Source organism: Culex quinquefasciatus, chromosome 3 (assembly GCF_015732765.1).
Source record: "Culex quinquefasciatus strain JHB chromosome 3, VPISU_Cqui_1.0_pri_paternal, whole genome shotgun sequence".
NCBI classification, from domain to species: Eukaryota; Metazoa; Arthropoda; class Insecta; order Diptera; family Culicidae; genus Culex; species Culex quinquefasciatus.
In genome coordinates this window covers 165,444,773-165,469,704 of record NC_051863.1, presented here as the reverse complement: position 1 = coordinate 165,469,704, position 24,932 = coordinate 165,444,773, and the positions used below count along the sequence as shown (strand labels likewise).

General features: G+C 33.8%; 2 protein-coding genes across 5 annotated transcripts in view; one reads left to right on the top strand and one right to left on the bottom strand.

The window, feature by feature from the left end:
* Nucleotides 1-954: 954 nt before the first annotated feature.
* LOC119770030 (shematrin-like protein 1) lies at nt 955-5,340 on the top strand. Of its 2 annotated transcripts, none has more exons than XM_038264113.1 (3): nt 955-1,108; nt 4,493-4,751; nt 4,821-5,340. In XM_038264113.1, the coding sequence occupies exons 1-3, from the start codon at nt 1,091-1,093 to the stop codon at nt 4,874-4,876; spliced, it is 333 nt and encodes a 110-aa protein (XP_038120041.1). In that variant the 5' UTR covers nt 955-1,090; the 3' UTR covers nt 4,877-5,340. The 2 variants fall into 2 exon arrangements, with proteins under 2 accessions (XP_038120041.1, XP_038120040.1); XM_038264112.1 differs by having other exon boundaries at nt 4,493-4,754.
* Nucleotides 5,341-18,801: 13,461 nt separating this feature from the next.
* The window catches only part of LOC6041604 (unconventional myosin-Va), a 43,044-nt gene continuing 36,913 nt past the window's right edge, over nt 18,802-24,932 (bottom strand). For all 3 annotated transcript variants that reach the window (XM_038259599.1, XM_038259601.1, XM_038259600.1), the window contains 4 exons: nt 20,638-21,748; nt 20,205-20,577; nt 19,880-20,143; nt 18,802-19,817 (listed from right to left, as the gene is read on the bottom strand). In XM_038259599.1, the coding sequence (XP_038115527.1) occupies nt 19,584-19,817; nt 19,880-20,143; nt 20,205-20,577; nt 20,638-21,748 (1,982 nt within the window). In that variant the 3' untranslated portion in view covers nt 18,802-19,583. The remainder of the gene's footprint in view (nt 19,818-19,879; nt 20,144-20,204; nt 20,578-20,637; nt 21,749-24,932) is intronic.

Genomic DNA, 24,932 nt, shown 5'->3' with positions numbered 1-24,932 from the left:
TATGTAAAAGTATTCATCAAAGCAATTGCAGCGCGACTGTGTTTCAAATGTAGGTGGCGCCAAAATGAGGTTACTGTGTGTGTGTCGTCCAATCCAATACCCGCTGGCCGGCAGCAAAATTATGGGAAAGTATAGTTTGTATCAGACTAGGTTTATGCTGATACAACATTTCTCAGTCCCATGTGGTGGTGGCAGCCCTCGCGCTTCTTCCAATGACCCATTTCAGGATGGCAGAGATCCAATTCCGAGGTCATTGGACATTGTCTGGCCCGCCTAAACACAGAGCAAGAACCAGAAGGGTCCTCGAACTATCTTCAAACTTTTTGTTATTTTATTTTATCGCTTCATCCACCCTCAACTCGAGTCAAGTTAAGTGCCGTTTTCCAGCAGCATCGACAGAGAATTGTTTTCGCATCTTCACCAAATCGGAGACCAATTTTCCATCCGCTTTGCCGTTTGCAAACATTAGACGAAAAAAAAAAACAACGCATCTTAAATCCCGCAACTATTGCCGGATAATTGGTTAGAGAACTGCGTGCCACTTTCCACCCCTCCCCTCGCTCCCAGAAGGGAGGGTGGAGGGTCAGGTCGTGGCCAAGAACAATACCCATCGTTCGCTCGCGCTGACCATCGAGCCGCCGCCGTCGGTCTCTAAAACAAGCCAAATGACATTGAAAAATGTGCCATCGGCCAATCTGACCAACAAAAAGGGGAGGGAGAGGGTGGTCACCCCACCCCTCCCTAATCAAATCATCGTGCTGTCTCTTCTTCTTCTGCTGCTTCCCAAGACATGTGGGACGACGCACTTAGAACTCGGAAACCTATAGTCTCTCGCCTCTCCTCCCTGCGCTGCGCCGCCGCCGACTAAGCTACTATTATCTTGCAACTTTTTTCTCCGTCCCTCTCTAATAGTTAGTATCGACTTAGTGCTGGGCGCTGCAACTAGCGTTGACTATATAAACGGCCGGAAAACTTCTTATCGGCAGTCAGTTCTCCACGGTGTCTTCTCAGCTCCAAACAAAAACTTCTAAGCTCTCGTCCAGCACCCTAGCTGTGATCCAGCAACAACAACAAAACTAAAGGCAAAACAATGGCATCGTTCAAAGCAGTGAGTGTCCCGGTAACAGATATTCAAAGGATTACAGTGATGTATTGAACAAAATTGTGATTATTCGTAAAAAGTGGAAACGAGCAAATTTTTCTGGAAAAGTTCGTTGCTTGTTGCAGCGACGAAAGCGTTGAAGTCTTTATAGTGATTTAGTGGGATTGTGTGTGGTAGTGAGATTTTCAGGAATTTCTAAAATTAAATTTGCAGTGAAGCAAACGCCAAATATTGAATGTTGAAAATAATGTTGAATTTGTCTTCATATTAAATTATTTTTATAATACTCAAATCAAATGTTCGGTAAATAATTCGAATAGAAAAAAGTGCAAAAAAATTTTTTTTGGTAATAGTTTGCTGAAAAAAACAAACATTTGAGCTGAGAATGTATTAAACAACTATCAATTTAAAATGGTAGAGCCAGTAAGTTCAAGGAATGTTGCCATTTCCTAACTTGACCAAATTGGATGAAATGTCAGTAAAAATGTAAAGTAAAACTTAGTACGCAGCCTCAGTTCACTTCATTATAAAGTTTTTGAAAAATTTCGATTTGAAGTTAAAATTAAAAGATTAACTATACAGTTACCATTATAGTTGCAGAGTTAAGGCATAATTACAGTCATGTGACTGCTAAAAAAACCAAAATATGTAAGAAATCGTGAAAAACATATAGTAAAAATTTATGTCTATTTCTAATTAATCGCACAAAATTGAATATTTATAAAGAGTTCTATATGGTTGAAAATAGAAAAATAATCGTTTTAACCATGTTTATACTTAAATTAACTTTTTAATGCTGTTTCATAATTTTTTCAAAGTTTCTGTACACAGAATGATGGTAATACTCATCAGAAAATGATGACAGATTTTGTGTAGAAAAAAATGTGTAATATTACATCAGAGAATGATGAATTTTCATCAATTTCACATTTTTACACATTTTTTAGGAAATATTACTTTAAAAAAGAGGTAATATTCAACCTACCAAATTTTCAACATTCCAAAATTCTACTTTTTTTGCTGTGTAACCAAAACAAAATAAAGCCCGATTTTAAAAAAATAAGGTGAAAAGTATCACAAAATGCTTGACATCAATGAAGTAGGATTTTTTTTTCTAAAACTTTTTTGTTTAACCACAGACAAAACAGTTTTAGAAAAAAATCTAGCTTCCCAATGTAATTTCAAAGATTGTAAAAAGATAAAAAAGTTTAATTTGTTTGAAAAACACATAAAAAAGCATTATTCAATGTTTTCTGAAAATATGACTATCGAATTTAAAAGTATTTTCAAGGAAAATGACCATTGAAGTTAATATTTTTGTGTACCCTAATTGTTTAAAAAAAATTGAAACAGGATGAGTTTTTCTTCTCTAAAATAGTTTTTCCATACTCTTGACTATTTCAAAATTTATCGCGATGCCCTGTACTTTTTTATACACCAAAATATTCGTTGAGATGTGAGCAACATATGTCTAGACCATTGTTATAATATTTGACTAAAAATTATTGCCGTTTTTTTAGTAAAAACTATAGCGCGCCAACACCATTTTTTGAAAATATCGGAAAAGCTGGTTTGTACATTGGAAGGCAAAAATTTCGAAATTCAAAGCGATGACCTATACTTTTTATCAATGGAGAATTTTCAGAAATGTTCTAAAATCAATTTGTAGTACTTGAAAAAATATGTTAGTACCTTAAATACTTTTTCAGAGCAAAATATTGAGAAATTTTTTTTTTTCAAAGAAACTCAAATATTTTGCAAGTATTTTTCCAATATCTCAACATTCAAAGCGATAACCTATTCCATTTATCAATGGAGAATCTTCAAAAATGTTCTAAAATTAATTGGTTGTACTTGAAAAATTATGTTAGTACACAAAAATATTTATTCAGGGAAAAATATTAAGAAAAATATTTTTTTTCAGGGAAACTCAAATATTTCTCAAATATCGCAAAATTTAAAGCGTCAACCTATACTTTTTATCGATGGAAAATCTTCAAAAATGTATATTTTTCAAGTTTTTGACGGCCCAAAAAATCAGGAGGCAAAAAAAATTCAAAAAACATCAAAATTTCAGCAGAAATCAATTTAAAATGGGTTTGGAACCAGTTTTAGCATGTTTGGATTTATTCGAAAAACTTTTGAATTTTTTAAAAATATTCGATGTACAAAAATATAAATAAAAAATATATTTAAAAGTTTTTTTTCGATAAAAATTTTTTTTCGTCGAATTTTATATTTCTTGAAAACTGATGATGGCAAAACAATTTAAATAGTCTAAAATGCATTTTAAAATACTTTTTTTTTATTCAAATGTAAGAACTATGGCTTATTGTTTCAATTTTTGATTTTTTGCCCCCTCCCACGACCCCAGCCAGAGCCAAGGGACAAAAACATAGAAAAATATTTGCATCTGCCTAACTTAGTTTAAAAAAATGGCATGCAAAATTCTCAAATTTCATAAAAATTGTAACTATTTTTGTCGAAAAAAATTGGCCTATTTTGAAGTTCGAGGCAAAAGATAGAATAATTGGCGTAAATTGTTAGGAAAAATAATTGGTTCTTATTTATCGATTTAAATTACAGTAGCATTTTTTTCTCCTCTACCCTCAACAAGGGCGGAGGGACAAAAACCATAGACAAAATATGTATTAGACTTGCAGAACAAAAACTCAAATTAATGCTACAAGTTTTACCATAATTTTGTGAAATAGTTTAAAAAATATTTATAACCACAATAAGTGTTATGAAACTTTATAACATAAAATAGGTTTGGTTTGATATAAATTAAGAATCATCACAATGAAAACGCAGTCATTTACGATTTTAAATAATTCTTGAAATGTGTATTTTTTTCTTGACGAACAGAAGTTGTAACATTTGGGAGTTATTGCACAGATTAAAATTTTCAAATTAAAGAAAGATTTGTGTACAGAAATCTTTAGCTTTTGCATATTAAACCGTTTCCAGTCTAACCTGATTTAATTGAACACAAGGTGGTACGAAGAAAGCATCCTGGAAGAATTTGTAGTTGAATTACCCAATAGATTTCTTCTTTTTTTACTGATTGTATTAATTGGGAGAATTCCAAAATGCAAGCTAAATTAATTTAAAGCTTGCCACATTTTGAAGGAAGAAATTACCAATAAGGTTTGAACGGTGAATATCAATCAAAGTCTGCAAAACCGATATTTACTAATACCTACAAGTGTTATTAAAATAACTTTTGATTTAGCCCCTGAGTCACTGTCTACAAAAGAGTTTCAAGTTAGACTGCTAGCATAACCTTAATCTTGAAATCTGAGATTTTGTTTTTCATACCTTTTTTACAATACTGAATTTTAAAAAAAGTTGAACAGAAATTTAATAATTTCTCCAACACATTCTCAGACCATCCTGTTCGCCGTGGTCGCGCTGTTCGCGCTGGTGTCCGCCATCCCCGCGCCCCAGCAGCCCGGTGCGGCGCGACAGCCGATCGCCCCCCGGCCTGCGGGTGCCGCCCCGGGTGCGGGCAGCGCCGCCGATGACCTCGATGCGGGCTCCGAGGACAAGGACCTGCAGGGCGCTTCCTCGTACGGCTACGGATACTACGGAGGCTACCCGGGAGGCTACTACGGCGGCTACCCTTACGGATACAGCTACGGATGGGGTCGTGAGTTCGAGACCTGTTGGCGGGGCCCGGCGATATTTCAAACTTGCCCTTTTGTCTCTCTTACAGGCTACCCATACGGCGGATACCGTTACGGAGGACTGTACGGAGGATACTGGTACTAAGTGATGGCTACGACGCACGATTTCCCACCCTGCTCCTCCAACCCCCGGCCCTTCCCGTTTCTTCCATCCCATACTTGACTCAACGCGCACCCCACCCCGGACCTCCGGAACCCAGAGTTCGCCAAGTCAACGGAGAGCGAACTCTGGCGTAGAAGCTAGCGATCCAAAGGATTTGCGGATATTCCCCTGTCCCGTGCTATTTTGTTTATTGTTTACTTGTTCGATAATACCAAATCGGAAGTGGTGTCCTCTCCGTCCAAGCAGGCGGGCCACGTGCAGTTCTTGGTTTGTCAAGAAGACACGTGTCCGCGCGCTGGTGATGGGTGGAGAAGGACAACTTTCCTGTTTGCTGTGTACCCTTATTTTGTTTTGTATTCAAAATGCTGCCGAATTTACGAGAAAGTGACAAAAAAAAGCTTTTGTATATATCTTCTGTATTTTCTAATAAAATGTGCTACCTTAAATTTGATTTGTTTTTATTTTTGGGAAAGTGTCATCCGAATTGAAACCTCCAACGAAACTTATTTATATAATACTTTTATTTGCTTTAAATATAAATACTTTTACTATGCTCATTTTGTTATTGTTCCGTTTGACTATTGGTACACTTTTACACTTTTGTTTTTCTAACCGAAATTGCTTGTAAGTAACGATATGCACTAATCTCCTATAAATATGAAGCGCGCGTGATAATTCAAACTAATTTCATTCCGTTAAAATATTCGCTCTCCTGGCAATTAAAAGCAACGGTTTTTCTAGCGAAAACACTGATTCCGATCGAGACCCCCTCCTATCGTTAAGCACGTGACCCGCGCCTTATTCATAAGTGCCATCATTAACGTCATCGAGCGCATTATCTTCGTTCAGCTAATATTGAGTAAAAATGCACTTTATAACGATCGCTAATTGGACTCTCGAGAAAAACGGTAAAACCTGTGGGAATAAGCGGCTTTTCTCTGGTCGTCATTAAGGGCAGATGCAGTCACGTGAGTTGCGTAAAATTAATGCAATTTTTTCTTCCAGTTTAATTCAGTAATGCAGCTGATAATGAACAATTGATCGCGCCTTGGGACCGGATGTGAACCATTTATCGGGAAAACTGGAGCAACATTGGTGGGATCTGATTCTGTGGCGTTTTTTTGTGGAATTTTTTGTATCGATCGATTTGTAAAAGATTTGTTCAAATTATACCGGTGCATATTTAAGTAATTACAGGCACAGCCGCATCCTGTTTGAATACTTGAAAATTACGCTTAGTGGCGATATGACAAACAAAGCTGGACATTAGGGTGCCCAGAAAAAATACCCTCTGCTCCACAAGCGGAAAATTGTTAATTGGGTTATTTTAAGCATCTGTGCAAATTTTGAGTGAAATTGGTTAACACATTGATACCTGAGCCTAAAGCTGGCGAAAAAAATGTTTTTCATACAAAAATTACGTTTTTAAATCGCTAATAACTTTTCAGGATCTATTTTTATAGTTTTGATATGTTCTACAAAGTTGTAGAGCATTAAATTTCCAATGAGAATCTCACTTTTGGGAATTTTTGGATGGAAGTAGCAATCTGTGCAGACAAAACCGAAAAAAGTTGGGTTTTTCATACATTTTTTCAATTTTCCCATACAAACTTCACCTTTGAGCAGGGTTGCCAGGTGGCCGGATAAATCTGGGAATGCCAGATTTTTCAAGTGTCAGCCAGAATAAAGATTTAGCCTTCTCTGTGCCAGATATTGACAGATTTTGCCAGATTGTTCACCATTTGCCCATTTTTAACAAATTTTTGATAAAAATAAACGTATTTAATTAAAAATCAAATAACAATAAAACGTGTTTTTCAAAAAGAAGCTGTTAACACATTTTTTTGTGGTCATAAAATCAGTTAAACCATCTGAATTCTAGAAATTGTTGAATCAATTCATAACCTCCCTCACCTTTGTTAATTTTTTGTCTGCTAGATTTTTAAAGATTTTTCATCGATAATGAATCGATTTTTCAAATTTTGGCCTGGTAACCCTGCCTTTGAGTATCAATGGGTAAATGTTGACCGATTTTGCTCACATTTGGCCCAGAGTCCTAAAATAGCTCAAGAAACAATATTCAGCTTGTGGAGCGAGGTTTTGAGAAAAAGTACCATATTTTGGGCACCCTACTGGGGACATGCAATTGCATTTTTTTCAGAAATAGACGTTGTCAAATAACACATCATTAAAGATATGCTAAAAAACTATTTTGGAAAGAAAATTAAAAAAAAACGAAACTTTAAAAAATCCGTGAACTTTTTCAACCAGCGCTATCTTGGACACAATTTCTTGAAACATTCGTGAAATTGTCTAATATTCCGATAACGGTACTCAAAATGACATGTGATAAAAAAAAATAAAAAAATCGCGATTATTTGACAAAAATGTACATATTGCGTCGCTTAAATTTTCTAGATTTCGTAGTTTTGGTAAAAAAAAGTTGTTCGAAAACCAAGATTTATTCCAAAAAATAAAATCATGGAAATCTGTTGATGAAAATCCACAATTTTTTTATGTGCTATGTAAACTTTTTCGAAGAACATAGCTCTTTGATACCGAGATTACCGAAACAGCATTTCTAGAGTTTCTTTTTTAAAAGGTCCTATAAACCAAATTTTAAATTTTAGCTTTTTGGGTGTTTTAAGAACCGCCTCGAGTCAGGGGTATTCAAAAACACCCAAAAAGCGAAAAATAAAAATTTGGTTTATTGAACCTTTTCAAAAAAACTCTGGATTGTAAGCTTCCATACGATCCTACCTTCGAATGTTAGGTTAGATTTTTATAACTTCGAAAAAACAATTTTCCTTAAATGCCTAACTTATTACCTTTCATTTGGGTCCTAAAGAGCTGAAATAGAGCGATGTTGTAATTGCGTTGTGATTGTGTGTGTGTGTGTTTTTTTGTTTTGAACGGTTGATTCCATTCTACCATTCATTCAAAAAATGTTGTAAGCAACTCGTTGCAAATCTTGATTTTTTTTTCAGCATTTGTCTTAATTACCCAACTCAGTAAACCCCGTTGGATAAATGTACGACTCGTGCTGAAAAAATCTAGATTACTTTTTCAAAACCACCAATGCGCCATGGGTTTCCTATTTACATAGGACCTTTTGAAAAAGTAAGCGAGAAATCTTCTTTTTGCAACTTGTTGCATAAACTACTATTTTTTCAAAACACGGGTCTGGTAATTTTCTGGATACAGAAATGTTATATGAAATTCGAAAAATCTATATTTCTGAGGGAATTTTTCGATCGATTTGGTGTCTTCGGTAATGTTGTAGTGATTACACGAAAAATGATGCATGGATTTTTTTTGGTGATTTTTAATTTTTCGAAAACCACAATTTTTATTTATTTTTAATTTGTTGATATGTCTTCCAGAAAGGGCAAAAAATATTTGACCAAGTTATCTTTTTATATAAAGATTTTTTCAAAAAATCTAAAAATGCACTGCAAAATCAAATTTTCAATCAAAATATATTGAAGTAGAATTATGATAAAGTGCATCGTTTTAAAGTTATAACCATGTTTAGGTAACTTTTTTACACTTTTTTAAAAAGTTTACAGAGTAAAAAATATTTTCCCAGAGCTGCAAAAATTCCCTACATTTTAATTTTTTTAACCTTGTTGATATTTACGGCCTATGCTTGTTTTGAGTGGGTCTCGTGGCGCAGGGGTAGCGGCTTCGGCTGCCGATGCTATGATGCTATGAGACGCGGGTTCGATTCCCGCCTTATCCACTGAGCTTCTATCGGATGGTGAAGTAAAACGTCGGTCCCGGTTTCTCCTGTCTCGTCAGAGGCGCTGGAGCAGAAATCCCACGTTAGAGGAAGGCCATGCCCCGGGGGGCGTAGTGCCAATAGTTTCGTTTGCTTGTTTTGAACATCGATAGCTTGGGAACTAATGATCCGATATTTAATGTGGGTCATTCTCCGCCAACTCACACCGCTGTTACCCCGTTGTCAAAAATGGTAAAATTTATCATTTTTTCAAAATCTTTTTTGTAAAATTATGATAACCCATTATGTCTTTGCAGCAATTCCCCACGAAAACAGCATGATTCGAAAAAAAAAGTTCTCCGATCGGGCTCAAAATTTTTCTGGGGGTTCCTTGGCAAAAATAATTAGACCCGTATTTTTTGTTTGACCTACACCGTCCGAAAAATGGCCTTTTTCGTCATTTTTCGCAAAAACCACTTTTTTTAAATCTTATCTTCGCGCCATTCAATCCGATTTTAGTTGTCTTAGACGCAAAAGAAAGGTGATTAGTTTGGCTATTTGGGAAAAATAGTAAGAAGTTTCAAAAATCTAGTTTAACATTTGAAAAGGTCGTATGAAAACTTAAAATGCTCGGAGAACTTTTATTTCGTGGGGAATTGCTGTATAAATAAAAAATAATGTTTTTTTCTGTTTATGTGACATTGTTACATTCTAAAAATAACCATGCAAAATTGAAAAAAACACGAAATTTTAAAATGAAAAAATTAATTAAATAATTAATAATATTTTTTTAATTATTTCAGAATCGAAAAAGTACATAAAATTTCACATAAATTGAATTGTCTCACGTTTTTGACAGTTGAGTAACGGGAAATGGTAGCGACTTTAAACTATTTTTTTACATTTTTTATTAATGAAAAATACGCGTTTTTTATTTTGAGTACGGACGTCCACTTTGACATAAAAGTCCATTTGACACTAAATTTATATCTCTTCACGGTTTCGAGCTACAAATCACTGTTAACGTGTCTTAGTTAAAAATTCCACAAAAATGAAAGGGGTCGTACCGCCCCACCGTCACGAGATATCGAAAAAATGGACTTCGGATTCGTAACCAGGAACCAAAACTACTCCTTAAAGCAAAGTTTCACGAAAATCGACGTTTTCTTTTGAGTTGGCGGAGAATTACCCATATTTAAGAATGAAAGTTTTGTGAAATTTTCTGTTGTGCTTCTGCTATTGCATGAAACAAAAGCACCTCTGCAAAATAGTATGTAAGAAAAACTGAGAATATTTCTTGAAAAATTTCTTTGAATGTTTTTTTTTTTTTGTACTACTGGTTGCTAAGATGCAGCTTCTAATGTTGAAATTTAGATAAAAATGATTGTTTTATGTAGTATTTATATCATCAGACCTCGATTTTCAAAAGACGAAATCAAAGAAACGATTTGATAAATTTCCAAAGTTAAAGAAATAAGCTAGATTTTCAGTTTTTTTTAAATATATATAATGAAAAATTATTGAAATTTGAAAATGCATGATTATCAATCAAGAAAATAATTAAGTCTTTAAACAGTCATTATAACTAGAAATTTGGAAATTCAAAAAGCAAAAAAAGATAAAATTTATTTTTGAAACCAATAGGCAACAACAGTACCAACGAAATCCCTAGACACCTAAGCTTTTTCCAAAATTTTGAGCTGGTTGAACTCGTAGCACTTCAAAGATACCACCTTATCGCAAATTGAAGTCACTTATCCAAAATCATCAGCCGCTTCTCTCCTAACCGCGATCAGTAAGTTCCCTCACGTCCACCGTAAATCGGACATTTTTATGGTAATGCATAGTACGCGCCTCCACGTCGTCGTCGTCGTCGGCCGATTTGCATGTTACATTTTCGCAACAATCTAATCACTCGGAACCGACAGCGTCCTACACTTGGAAGACGACGACACGGGTTTAAGGCGACCTACGAGCTTCTTGACGGATTGTTGGCTGATTCCGAGACACCAGAGACTGTTTACCCAGTTGTGTGTGCTTCTTCCCGGTCCGAAGGTTTGCGTACGATTAATTATTCATTATTCTTGTGCATCTTCTTTGCTTGCTTGTTACTTTTGCCGCCACTCAGTGACCATTTGTACTAATTAAGAATCTAATTTGAATATCACGGGCGAAAAAAAAACAAAGTAACGCACGATGTAGGGCCATTTTTCGCTTTAGAAAAACAACAGACGTTTCATTGCCACGCCGCGCCAGTGCAACTTAATTAGTTCGAGAGCCCCATTGAAATAAGCTGGGAATGCGAGTGCGCGCCCATGAATGAGTTGCTTACGTTTGTGATATTGGGTACAAAGTGATGCACTCTCTCTACTGTGTGAGAGGCCTTCCCGGGTGTGTGTGTGATCTGTTTCTGCGTAAGGTTGGACTGATTAATGTTTGTTTGTTTGTTTCCGATGATAAATATGGTTTTCAGCAGTGTATTTGCGTACTCGTCAATAATTACAATGCAAGGTGAAAGTATCAAGGTTCGACGGATCAAATTATAATTTCTGAATCTGATGTTAGAAAAGACGTCAAAAATAGATCTCCCCGAAAGCCGAAACTAGATTGAAATTGTATGATGTGAGTTGGACTAAACTTTTTGAAGAATTTCCCTACGTCCTTAGATGTTGATTTCCACACAAACTTTCGAAAAAAAAAACACTCTCCCATGCTGATTTTTTAATTAACCCTTTCCGGCCTGATGGGTCATATATGACTAAAAAATCAAAATTTTCTAAAGTAGCCTATAATTTTCGTATGGTCCTCAGGATCATTTTCCAATCACTACATATTTTTTTTAAATTCAGGCCTGAAAGGATTAAATTCAAATTGCACATTATTCTGGAAACCTTCCAGCTTATGTTGAGAATGTGCAGTCGGTGTAAAATTTTACCCAAGCCACAAAAAAAAAAACAACAAAAAGAATACGGTTTTGTAAGTGTGGTTTCAAAAGAACTGGTTCTTTTGAAATTGATCAATTTGCGGTGCCAATTGAAAAAAAAATCAAGGTCGTTAACGATAAAATTATAGAGGTTCGATAACAATTCTATCGTTATCGTTATTCCGATAATTCTATCGGCGATAATTTTATCGTGGATAACGGACATAACTTAAATGCAATATATTTCTAAAATTGACTACATCCAACCAAATTATGTTGAATTTGCGTGCATTTTTTATGTTTAAGAGTTTTTTAAATGAATGACTAAAATTTTCAGAAACTACCGTATTTTCTCGAAAATACTTAAATTTTTATAATTCGCAATATGGCTTTCTAATAAAAAATTTACCAACACATTCATAGTATGTTTACATTACAGCTGGAGGTTTGTTTGCATCAGGTTTCCTATCTCTTTCCAGCAAAAGTTTTTTTGTCAGGCGACTTCTAGCTGGTTTTACTGACCGTCCAATATGTCAGCCAACATACTTCGCAGGGCTGTGACAGCTCGAGCTCGATCATTGTTTGCATCAGGACACTGTGACGTGAAGGTCGTCATTTTTGGGTTAAATTATATTTTTTTCAGTGGGCCTAGAAAGCCTTGTATGGGTATCAAACGATTCGAAATTATGCATGCACTTTCACTGTTTTAGAGTTTTATGAAAGAAATACTAAAATTTTCACAAAATATCGTTTTTTCTCGAAAAAAAGGACAAAATTTTAAGGGCCTGATATCAAAAGGGAACTAATAAATATAATTTTATGAAAAAATACCTATTTACTGAGGAGCTTTAAGGATAAAGGGTTGGTGGAGAAGACGATTACACGCGACCTGCTCGGGGTTAGTACAGTATTTTTTTTTTGAAAACTAGGGCATTTCATACTTTAAAAGAACAGTGAAAATGCATAAACAATTTCGCTTCGCTTGGTATTCATCATGTAAATTTAAAAAAAAAATAATTATTTTCGAAAAATACGGTATTTTGCGAAAATTTAAGTATTTACAAATATATCTAATAAAAGTTATAAGCACACAAAATTTCGCTTTGTTTGATACCCATTGCAAACTATGGAAATTTGAATATTTTCAAAAAAATATGGTATTTTGTGATTTTTTTTAAGTATTTCATTTAAAAAAATCTAAAACAATGAAAATGCATGCAAAATTTCAAATCGTTTGATACCCATACTGTGATTTATAAAAAAAATAGTGTTTTCGAGAAAATACGGGATATTGTGAAAATTTGAGTTTTTCATTCAAAAATTTTAAAACAGTAGAAACATATTGCGAAACATAAAAATTTTAGTATTTTCAAGAAAATACGATATTTTGTGAAAATTTTAGTATTTCATTAAAAACTCTAAAACAAAGAAAATGCAGGTAAAATTTCGCTTTTTTTACCCAAATTGAAAAATTATGAAAATTTTAGTACTTTCAAAAATACGATATTTTATGAAAATTAAGTATATCAATCAAAAAACTTTAAACCAGTGAAAAAGCAGGTAAAATTTCGTTTCGTTTGATACCCATGTTGCAAATCATGAAAATTTTAGTACTTTCAAAAAAATATGGTATTTGAGAAAATTTTAGTATTTCATTCAAAAAACTCTAAAACAGTGAAAATGCATGCAAAATTTCTAATCGTTTGATACCCATATTGCGATTTATAAAAAATAGTGTTTTCGAGAAAATATGGGATATTGTGAAAATTTCAGTATTTCATTCAAAAATTGTAAAACAGTAGAAACACGTGCAAAATTTCGAATCGTTGGATACCCATATTGCGAATAATAAAAATTTGAGTATTTTCGAGAAAATACGGTATTTTGTGAAAATTTAAGTATTTCATTCAATAACTCTAAAACAGTGAAAAAGCAGATAATATTTCGCTTCGTTTGATACCCATATTGCAAATTATGAAAATTTTAGTTATAAAAAAAGATATTTTGTGAAAATTTAAGTATTTATGCTATGAAACTTCCTACATTCAGGGTTGTTACGGGAAAGTCGAAAAAAAATCCGCGCCAAATCCGCGCCGACCGAAACCAAAATACGCGCCGTATAAAAAAAATCGCGACCAACATTCAAGAAATGTTATTTAAAAAAAAACTAATACCGAAGTATTTTATAAAAAAAATGAAACTCGTTTTAAGTTTAAAGGAATGAAAGCAAAAAATCCATTTAAAAATACCTCAAGGGACACTACAATAATTTTGACCAGTGTAAACAGAATAGAAACTTTTAAAACAATATAAACAAATTTTAAATATCTAATCAATTAAATTTAACTTCGAAAATATTAGCTCAAAAAAAATGTAAAATTTTAATAAAACTACATTTTAGGATTTCCAAATACTAAAAATTCAAAATCTATGAATTTTAATACCGATTGTATTCCAAATTCCTCACTAAAATTTCATTCCGAAACAAATTGCATTTCCAAAATTTGAAATATTTTCTTCTGAAAAACTAAGAATTCAAGACATTAAGGATTTAAGAATTTAAGAATTTAAGAATTTAATTCAAATTCAAATTCGGTTTTATTGGTGAATAATCAAGATACAATAAGTTCTTTTGAGGTACAAAACAGAGTTTTGGAGTTCCTTTCAGCTGTGTGTTACATCATAATCCATTTTGGAACAGTTATTGCTTGTAAATAAAGGTGTTACCAAGAGTAAGAAAAATTTAAAAAAAAACTTACTAAACTTGCTAGGAAAAGGGGATAGAAATAGAGAAAGCTTAAAACTAGATCACAGTTTTTTATCCTTTATAGATGTGCTTAATCATTAATTCCCCGAGGGCTAGAAATTGCTCCGCCTTGTTGCGGCAGCTCCGAAACCGCGTCATCATCTCCCCCGCGAGAGCAAAGAACTCCGGCAGGGTAAAGAGATCTTCCCCGGTGACTTCTTGCTGGGCCGCATTGCCGCTACCGGCCGCGACCACGCTGGCAAACGATTGCCCCCAGCCAGGAGGGATCGCTGGGTTGTCCGCTGGAACCGTACGCTGGCCAGCTGCAGGAACGGCTGCACTCGTACTTCGTTGAGGAGGGTGGGACGCTGCTGCTTTCTTCTTCCTCTTTTCCTGCTCCTCGAGGTAGGACTTGCGCGCGACGCATCCGCGGTAATTACCGGTATGGTTACCGCCGCAGTTCGCGCACTTTACGCGCGGCTTGGTTTGTTCTGCGTTTTCCCCAAGTCCGCCTTTCGTGGCAGTGCGCACACCTCCGAGAGGTGTGACTCACCGCACTTCACGCAGCGGGGCTGGAGGTTGCAGTTCCGCGAGCCGTGGCCGAATTTCTGGCAACGGTGACATTGCGCTGCGTCCGTCGGATTTTTGAGTAAAACCGCCAGTTTACCCAAAACCGTCCAACGCCTTAGTCCGCCGCAGGTCTTGAATCTTGACGGTGCCGCGGTCGAAGTACAACAGGTACAGTGTGTGTGTACCTGTGACTGTTGTCTTCCGCGAGAGGACTTTATGTCTCGCGGCGTTATTCCGGCACCCGAGAGGTGCTCCTTGAGGACGGAGGTCGGGCGGTCTTGGTACCCCTGCAAGACAATCTTTACAGCGGTCTTCTGCGCGGGGTCAAATGTGTAGAATTTGAAGTTTTTACGCTTAAATTTCTCCACAACCAGGTCGAAGTTCTTTTGGTCAAATGTGAACACTTGCACTGACGCTTTACCTATTTTGAGGCAGTACACGAGGCCTTCCAGCTGCTCGTCAACATCGTCCGCCAACGTGTCCAAAACAAAAATTGGTGGTGGTCGTCGTTCCTTTGGAGTAATTACTTTTTTTGGCGTTGGCACTTTTTTTCCGTGCACGACCATCGTCGTCGTCGTCGTCGGTAGTGCTACCGTCGGTGTTGTTGTAGCTGCTTTCCTCGTCACTCAGCCTCGCGAACTTGTTACTGGTGGGAATGTTGGCGGATGTTGAAGCGCCATCGGTCGACGGATTGCCGGAAGTAGCTGAACGGAGCCTAATAGGGCTGCGATCCTGGACGCGGTAATTAGCGTGTAGTAACTTGGGGTCGAATCCTTTGGCGCTCACACTCCCCGGCGCGATGGCGGTCGACGCGGCATTGGTTTGTTTACCTTTTGCACACGGCCGGTAGACGAACTTCGCGGGTTTTTCGAGGCCGCACTCGAACTGCCACGGCCACGGCCGGCCCTTGGCATGCTGTTGGAGCAAACTCGCGGCTAATCACGGTAAATTACGGCGAAAATTTTCGAAAAAACGATGGAGCACTGAGCACTTGACTGCTGCTTGCACTCGTGCGTACACGGAGGTGAATTTAAGAATTTAAGAATTTAAGAATTTAAGAATTTAAGAATTTAAGAATTTAAGAATTTAAGAATTTAAGAATTTAAGAATTTAAGAATTTAAGAATTTAAGAATTTAAGAATTTAAGAATTTAAGAATTTAAGAATTTAAGAATTTAAGAATTTAAGAATTTAAGAATTTAAGAATTTAAGAATTTAAGAATTTAAGAATTTAAGAATTTAAGAATTTAAGAATTTAAGAATTTAAGAATTTAAGAATTTAAGAATTTAAGAATTTAAGAATTTAAGAATTTAAGAATTTAAGAATTTAAGAATTTAAGAATTTAAGAATTTAAGAATTTAAGAATTTAAGAATTTAAGAATTTAAGAATTTAAGAATTTAAGAATTTAAGAATTTAAGAATTTAAGAATTAAGAATTTAAGAATTTAAGAATTTAAGAATTTAAGAATTTAAATATTCAAGAATTTAAGAATTTAAGAATTTTAAAATTTAAGAATTTAAGAATTTTAAAATTTAAGAATTTAAGAATCCGAAAATTTAAGAATCTAAGAATATAAATTTTATTTGAGATTGTTTAGATTTCCGTTTTTTTTTTGTATTCAAAATTGTTTTAAAATTAATATTTTTTTAGTTTTTATATTTTGATTTTTTTTATTTTGATAATTTAAAATTTTGAATTTTTGATTTTTTAGTTTTTTGGAGTTTTGAATTTCACATTTTTAAAAATCTGAATTTAGAAATTTAGTTTTCTTTAAATTACAATTTTAGAAATTCGAAAAAAAATATCTGAATATTAAAAATTTTGATTAAAAAAGCTTTTAAAATATAAAAAAAGTTTTAAATTTTTGAAATTTTAATTTTGAATGATGGAGCATAAATTTTTAAATGTTCAGATCTTTTTTTATTTTTCGCCAAGAATGTATAAATTTAGAAAAAAAATCTACGGGTTAATCCCATCTAAAATTCAAAGGCAAATTGAATATATCCACTATAAAATTAAAAATAAATAAGGTTAAAAAAACATTACTCTAAACTGAAAAGAAATTACATATTCAAAGCCGGATATATTAAGAAATGAGTTAAGTGTAGTAATAATTTTATTTAAGAAATTCTCAACCATACATTTAAAAAAATATTTTTACATAATCTTCATCTTAATTTTTCGACGGTTCGTATTAAGAAAATGCAAACAAACATTTTCAGAAAAAATCTATTAATAAGAAATTTAAATTGCACTCAATGTAAAAACAAACAAATTCTCGTAATTCTTGATAATATTTTTCTTAATAACTTGAAAGTAATTCTATCTATTTATCTATTTATTTATCAAAATTGCCATCCGCGCGAAATCCGCGCCTGAGCAAAATTAGTCAGCAAATCCGCGCCAAATCCGCGCTATCCGCGCGAAACGCGCCATCCGCGCGATCCGCGCCGTCCGTAACAACCCTGTACATTGTCAAAAAATATATTTTAAGCGGATGCAGTAAAAATTTAACATGATATTGATGGATTAAGTTAATTTAAGCAAAAATTTAAAAATGAGTTATCGTCCGTTGTTGGCGATAACATTATCGCCGATAGAATTATCAAAATTATGATAACGATGACGATAGATTATCGTCCCGACGATAACAATAACCATTATCATTATCGTTATCGTTAGACGATAATATTATGGACGAAAATTTCATCGAAAATTTAATACGATTTTTTTATTCCAAATATATGGCTTTTAATTTTGAGCACTCATGTGATTTTTTGTAATTCTCGAACGTCATACGCCAAGTAATGATATGTATTTTGTGATTTCTGAATAATCTGAATGATTCTGTGATGTTTTTTCAAAAAATTTCACAAAAATTTGCGGAGTTTATGATTTTTTTTTATTCTTTCAAGTTGTTTGAAAATCATGGAATTCTTCAAGAGCAGTAATTAAAAATTTTATGAAATTAGCTGGAACTGAAACCGTCTTGAGCAATTCTGTAGAATTTCGCAGTTTGACTTTTCACTCTTTTTAAAAAATTGTATGAAACTTTGTCCATTGATTCCTTAGTTATAAATAAGCCGTTTTTCATCATTACTTCCCTCATACAAGTCTCCATACAAATTTGGGAGCTGCCCACAGAAAAGGGCTGAGAAAAAAAATCGTAAATCTGTATCTCAAGAAATATTGTCCGTTTCTCTCGAAGGTACACGCCGCGCGGCATTTCAGAATGTGCCGCAGACACTGTTGCCAACGATTTTCTGCACTTTTGGTGCAATAAAAAACATTCCCGGCAACAATGCCATGCAATTCGAAGAAGAAGATCAACAAAAACAAAACGCACAGTATGGGATTTGACAGCGCGCATTTGCCGAAAGTGCGGCGCGTCGTTTCGAGGCTGGTATGCCGCGTGTCTTTTTCGGGAATACGCGCAATACATTTTCTGATCGATTTGATGTCTTCGGTCAATTTGCAAGCTATGACTTCCTAAAATTTTACATTTTTTGAAAACTAATGCATATCAACTGAACTAGTGTAGAGCATTTTTTTTTCATTTTATTTTAATTACGGCCGTAGATGATTACAATTTGTCAAGTGGAAAAATTGATCAGCCTATGCTGTCAACAAAATAATGATTTTTCCAATGCTCGATCATACGGAATATATCTCGAAATTTACTAAAAACAAATGCACTAACTAGTAGAGAAGCTTTTTGTGGTAATTTCTGTACATTTGATTTCACTAACATTCCTGTCCCATTTCCCCGAGATCTATAAACTGACATGGCGGGCGCCGTTGGTGGCCAGTACTCGCTTTGAAAACCTTTGTTTTTTTTTGCTCGAAATTATATGTTAATGTTGGGAACTATAATACTGGTTAGTAAGGGACTTTCTCATCACATCATCGTTATTGAACGGTTACGCCCAATTCGCGTTAGAACATGTTTGTTTCGCCAATGTTTGTATATTTGGTAAATACACTACTTTCGTTTATTTTCTCTTTACTCACTGCTAGTAAGTACAACAATTTCTATCACGATAAATGCTAGTATGGAGTGGTTGCTTCGTTTATATATATCTGCTAAATTTTACTATCCATCAATAGGTACTTTGCTTTCGCGTTAAACGATTATTGAGAGTGCTGCTTGCTTTTGCTTCAGTTGGAATGCCCTAACATGATATATATATAATATTGGTAATATAACGATTTTTATCATTTCTCTGTGTCAGGTTCAATAAATAATCTCCTTCTTATTGCTGGAGTTCCCTCTTCTGATTCGCCAACAGTTCTAAATATTCACACGCGAGGCGAGGGCAAATATAACTCAACAATATATTACAGTGTACAATCTTCGACCGCGGGGACGGCAGCGATCTGCTTGGCAGACTACACCGCTTACCCCTTCGCGAAAAAAAAACTAATAAATGCACTTAAAGTTTACACTCTTTACGGAAAAGGCAGAAACCGTTGATTTTGAATCGACTTGATTTTTCAGTTTCCTAGTGATGAAGGCCAATTTTTCTTCAGCAAAAATACGTACGAAAGCAATCTCGTAGCAAAAAGGTACGATTGATTTCTGTTTGGAACTTGAAGTTTTTTTTAAGGTTTGTAAATAGATGCTCGCTCTCTGTCTGCTTTCTAACAACGCGTCTCTCACTCTAGGTTCCCCTCCAACGCAAAATATAAACAACAAACAGTGGAACGTGGTACTTACCCGAGCCCCGCCTAGATCTTCGTGATCAACCCGCCCAGGTTGAGGTCGTCCGGGATGTCGACCTCTTCCAGGTTCACCTCGCTGTACTTGTACACCACGACCAGCGGGCTGACGATCTCCTCGTCCATCATGTACGTGTCGGCTTCGCTCTGCTGTGAGCGCTCGTTCAGCTGCTTCGTCAGCTTCTCGATGAAGATCGGCTTGATTTCGTTCTCGCAGTCGTCCGTCGTGTACGATTTGATGATCTGTAAAATGATTTTTTTGAATTGTTGTCGGGTTCTACAACAAATTAAATTTTGAAACAAACCTTCAAGATCTGCGCCGTCGTGAGGCACGTGCTCAGCTCGAGCAGCGTCTGGACGTCCTCTTCGGTTTTGCGAGCTTGGAGGATGCGGGAGATTTGAATCAGCGGCTCCAGCGGTTTCACCACGTCCGGGTCCATCGACATGGTGCGCACCCAGCTCTCCAGACAGCCCACGTTGTAGCGGATCTTCATGCCCGTCTTCCACATGCAGAGGTCACCGCGCAGCATTAGACTGTTGACGGCCACCGCGCAGATGTAGTACATTAGCTGGAAAAAGGAAAAAAGTTCAGAAGACGAGTTGATTATCAATAACAATCATCAAACTCACCTGCTTGCAGATCTGCTCGATGTAGTAATTCTCCATGCCGAAGCTGCTCAGATGTTTGTAGAAGATGTCCAGTTGCTGGACCAGCGTCTTCGGCTCGCGGTTCTGCTCGGGCGACATGTCCAGCGACATTGTACGGCCACGGCTCTTTCCTCGCGAAGTTTCGTCGTGGTCGAGGATGGCCGGCACGATGAACTGCTTGATCGATTCCTGCACCTGCCGCAGCAGCACGCCGTGCATCAGGATGATCGTCTCGTGGATCACCTGCCGGTACTCGGACAGGTCAAAGTTCTTCAGCTGTTGCTGGTTCTGCGGCTCGGTGTTGTACTGCATGTACTCCGGGTAGCCGCCAAACTGCTTCAGCAGGTTGTGTAACCTGAAAGGGGAGTTATTCGTTTGTAAAAAGATCGCAAAACGTTTCAAACCAGAGACTTACGTGAGTGTATTGACTAGCCACATGACCCGGATCTCGGCCGGGTTCGGTGCCTTGAAAAGTCGCTTGATCATCTGCACAAACCGCGTCAGTAGCGAGCGCACGTGCTGATCCGTGTTGACCAAATCGGTGTACCGAATGCACATAAATACGACGTAAGCAGGCAGGCTCGTCACCAGCGTAACAGCAACGCGTGGCTTCAAATCGGTCACCAACCGCTGGATGATCTTTGTTTCATCCTCGTGGCGATACTTCAAAATACCCTGGTTCGACTGAGCCTTCTTCTTGACCGTCACCATGTTCTGGAACTCTTCGTTCATCAATATCGAATCGTTCAAGCCGTGATCCCTCAACCGGTTCGACAAAATGTGGTTCTTCTTGGTCAGCTCGTTGATCTTCACCAGCAGTTCGTTGATCTGTTCCTGCAACTCAACGTACGCCGCCATCGACTTCTTCAACTCATGCCTCAGGTACTGCTCGTTCAACCTGAGCGTTTCCACGTCCGCATTCTCCGTGTTCTCAAGTCTGCTCTGCAGTATACTCTGCAAATCGCCCACTTCCTTCCGCAAAGCCTCAAACAACTTGTTGTTCTCCACCAGCGTTTCGTTGTTCGCTTCCATCATGGCACTCAACTCTGCCTCCAGCTGTCTATTGACCAGTTTCTGCGCCTGGAACGCCTCCATCAGCTCGCCCTCGTCATGAATCCTGCTCATGCTGCTATCTCCATTATTATTCCCCCTCGACTGACCAAGCGTCCTCAAGCTCTGACTCTGCTGCGCCAGCACCGCCTTCAGCGAGATGCACTCCTCCCGGCGACGCTTCAACTCCTCCTGAAGAGCCAGATATTGCGCCTCCATTTCGCGCTCCTCAACGCCACGCTTAATACTGTTCCGAAGCAAATTGTAGTCCTGCCGCAGCTTCTCGATCTCGACCTCCAGCTCGGAAGCCCGGATCGAGTCCTCCGTGCTGAGCGAGGAACTCTTGCGGAACCGGGCCACCTCCTTGCGCAGCTGGTCGCTCTTGTCCTTTTCCTGCTCGAACAGCTTGCGCATCTTCAGGATGATGGCGGTCTGGTCCTTCTCCGGCGTTTCGGTGGTGTTTGGCGTGGAGTGGTCTGCGGGAGGAAATTCGGGGTTAGTTTAGGTTTAAACTTGGGAGGGAATGTTAGGGTAATGTTAGTGGTAGAATCGTAGAGTACGTCACACAAGTTTATCAACGGAGAATTAGGTTGAACGGAAACCACAATTTTAATAACCGGCAATGTTAGCAGATGAACTTCAAACAATTCCACCTCAGGATCCTAGGACTGCAAGTCCTTGTTTAGTGACTGGAACAAAAACAGAAGAATATTTAGACCACAACCTGGAAGCGTCTGATTAAAATAAAGTAGGTATTTAAGCTAAATACGGAGCTCCGATGGAACGCTTGCGAATTTTGTAAAAAAATATTAAAATATTTCAAATTGTTATAAGATACTAATAATTTTAAATTCTTAAGAACCTAAATTAAATTTTGAAATTATAAAAATGCCTTAAAATTAAAAACAGTTCTCAAATCTACAAATTAAAAAAATATATGTTCTTATTATTTTTAAATCTTTTAATTCTTCAGATTCTTAAATTTTTTAAAATTCTTCAAATATAATTCTTCAAATTTCGAATATTCTTAAAATCTGTCACAAATTTTTGTAATTCTTATGTATATTATTTTTTTAAACTTGCACATTTTTAAGACCTAAAATTGTTTTATAAAAAAAAACGATTAAAACATTCAAAATATATAAAAAAAACAGAAAATAAAAAAAATAAACGAGTACAAAAATCATTAATTTAAAAATACTCTTAAATTGTCTAAAATCTTTTTTTTTCTGTTGGATATTCATTTTTTTTTAATTTTTCAATAATTAAAATTTTTGCTGAAAATTCGATTTTTTTATTTTTAAACTTTTTAAACTTTAAAAGGTTCTAAAATAGTTTTTAATTCCTAAAAAAATATATTTTTTCAATTCTTAAGATTTCTGTAAATTCTTTAAATTTCATAAAATTCTTAAAGTTCTTAAAAATCATAAAATTCTTAAGAATCTTTACATTCTAAAATAACATGTTTTTTCGAATTCATCAAACTCTATTTTTTCATTTCCTCTAAATGTAAAAATTTTTCAATTCAATTTTCAATCCGTTTTAATTTGTGAATAATTAAGTTACAATGAGGCCATTTAAGTACGTAACAGAGTTTTGGTGTTCATTTCAGCTGTGTTTTACATCGTAGTTCAATCGACATTATTACTTATAACTAAACTATGGAATAGACAAATTTTTAAAAATCGTAAAAATTTCAAACATTTTAAACACTTTAAATATTTCTAATTTTTTTATTCTTATGATTCTTAAAATTTTTAAAATTCTTGAAATCTTTCAAATTCTTAATAATTTGACAATTCTTAAAATTCTTAAAATTTTTAAAATTCTTAAAATTTTTAAAACTCTTAAAATTTTTAAAACTCTTAAAATTCTTAAAATTCTTAAAATTCTTAAAATTTTCAAAATTCTTAAAAATCTTAAAATTCTTAAAATTCTAAAAATTCTAAAAATTCTAAAAATTCTAAAAATTCTAAAAATTCTAAAAATTCTAAAAATTCTAAAAATTCTAAAAATTCTAAAAATTCTAAAAATTCTAAAAATTCAAAAAATTCAAAAAATTCTAAAAATTCTAAAATTCTAAAATTTAAAATTCTAAAAATTCTTAAAATTTAAAAATTTAAAATTTTAAAATTTTTAAAATTCTAAAAATCTTAAAATTTAAAATTCTAAAAATTTTAAAATTTAAAATTCTAAAATTCTAAAAATTCTAAAAATTTAAAAATTCTAAAATTCTAAAATTCTAAAAATTTAAAATTCTAAAATTCTAAAATTTAAAATTCTAAAATTCTAAAATTCTAAAATTCTAAAATTCTAAAATTCTAAAAATTCTAAAATACTAAAATTCTAAAATTTAAAATTCTAATAATTCTAAAATTTAAAAATTTAAAATTCTAAAATTCTAAAATTTAAAATTCTAAAATTCTAAAATTCTAAAATTCTAAAATTTAAAATTTAAAATTTAAAATACTAAAAATTTAAAATTCTAAAATTCTAATAATTCTAAAATTCTAAAATTCTAAAATTCTAAAATTTAAAATTTAAAATTCTAAAATTCTAAAATTCTAAAATTCTAAAATTCTAAAAATTCTAAAAATTCTAAAAATTCTAAAAATTCTAAAAATTCTAAAAATTCTAAAAATTCTAAAAATTCTAAAAATTCTAAAAATTCTAAAAATTCTAAAAATTCTAAAAATTCTTAAAATTCTTAAAATTCTTAAAATTTTAAAAATTCTAAAAATTGTTGAAACTATTAAAATTCTTAAAATTCTTAAAATTCCTCAAACTCTTAAAGTTCTTAAAGTTCTTAAAACTCTTAAAATTCTTAAATTACTTAAATTTCTTAAAATTCCTAAAATTTTAAAATTTTAAAATTCTTAAAATTCTTAAAATTCTTAAAATTCTTAAAATTTTAAAATTCTTAAAATTCTTAAAATTCTTAAAATTCTTAAAATTCTTAAAATTCTTAAAATTCTTAAAATTCTTAAAATTCTTAAAATTCTTAAAATTCTTAAAATTCTTAAAATCCTTAAAATTCTTAAAATTCTTAAAATTATTAAAATTCTTAAATTCTTAAAATTCTAAAAATTCTAAAAATTCTAAAAATTCTAAAAATTCTAAAAATTCTAAAAATTCTAAAAATTCTAAAAATTCTAAAAATTCTAAAAATTCTAAAAATTCTAAAAATTCTAAAAATTCTAAAATTCTAAAATTCTAAAATTCTAAAATTCTAATAATTTAAAATTTAAAATTCTAAAATTCTAAAATTTAAAATTTAAAAATTCTAAAATTTAAAATTTAAAATTCTAAAATTCTAAAATTCTAAAATTTAAAAATTCTAAAATTCTAAAATTCTAAAATACTAAAATTCTAAAATTCTAAAATTCTAAAATTCTAATAATTCTAAAATTTAAAATTTAAAAATTTAAAATTTAAAATTTAAAATTCTAAAATTCTAAAATTCTAAAATTCTAAAATTCTAAAATTCTAAAATACTAAAAATTTAAAATTCTAAAATTTAATAATTCTAAAATTTAAAATTCTAAAATTTAAAATTCTAAAATTCTAAAATTTAAAATTTAAAATTTAAAATTCTAAAATTCTAAAATTTAAAATTCTAAAATTCTAAAATTTAAAATTTAAAATTCTAAAAATTTAAAA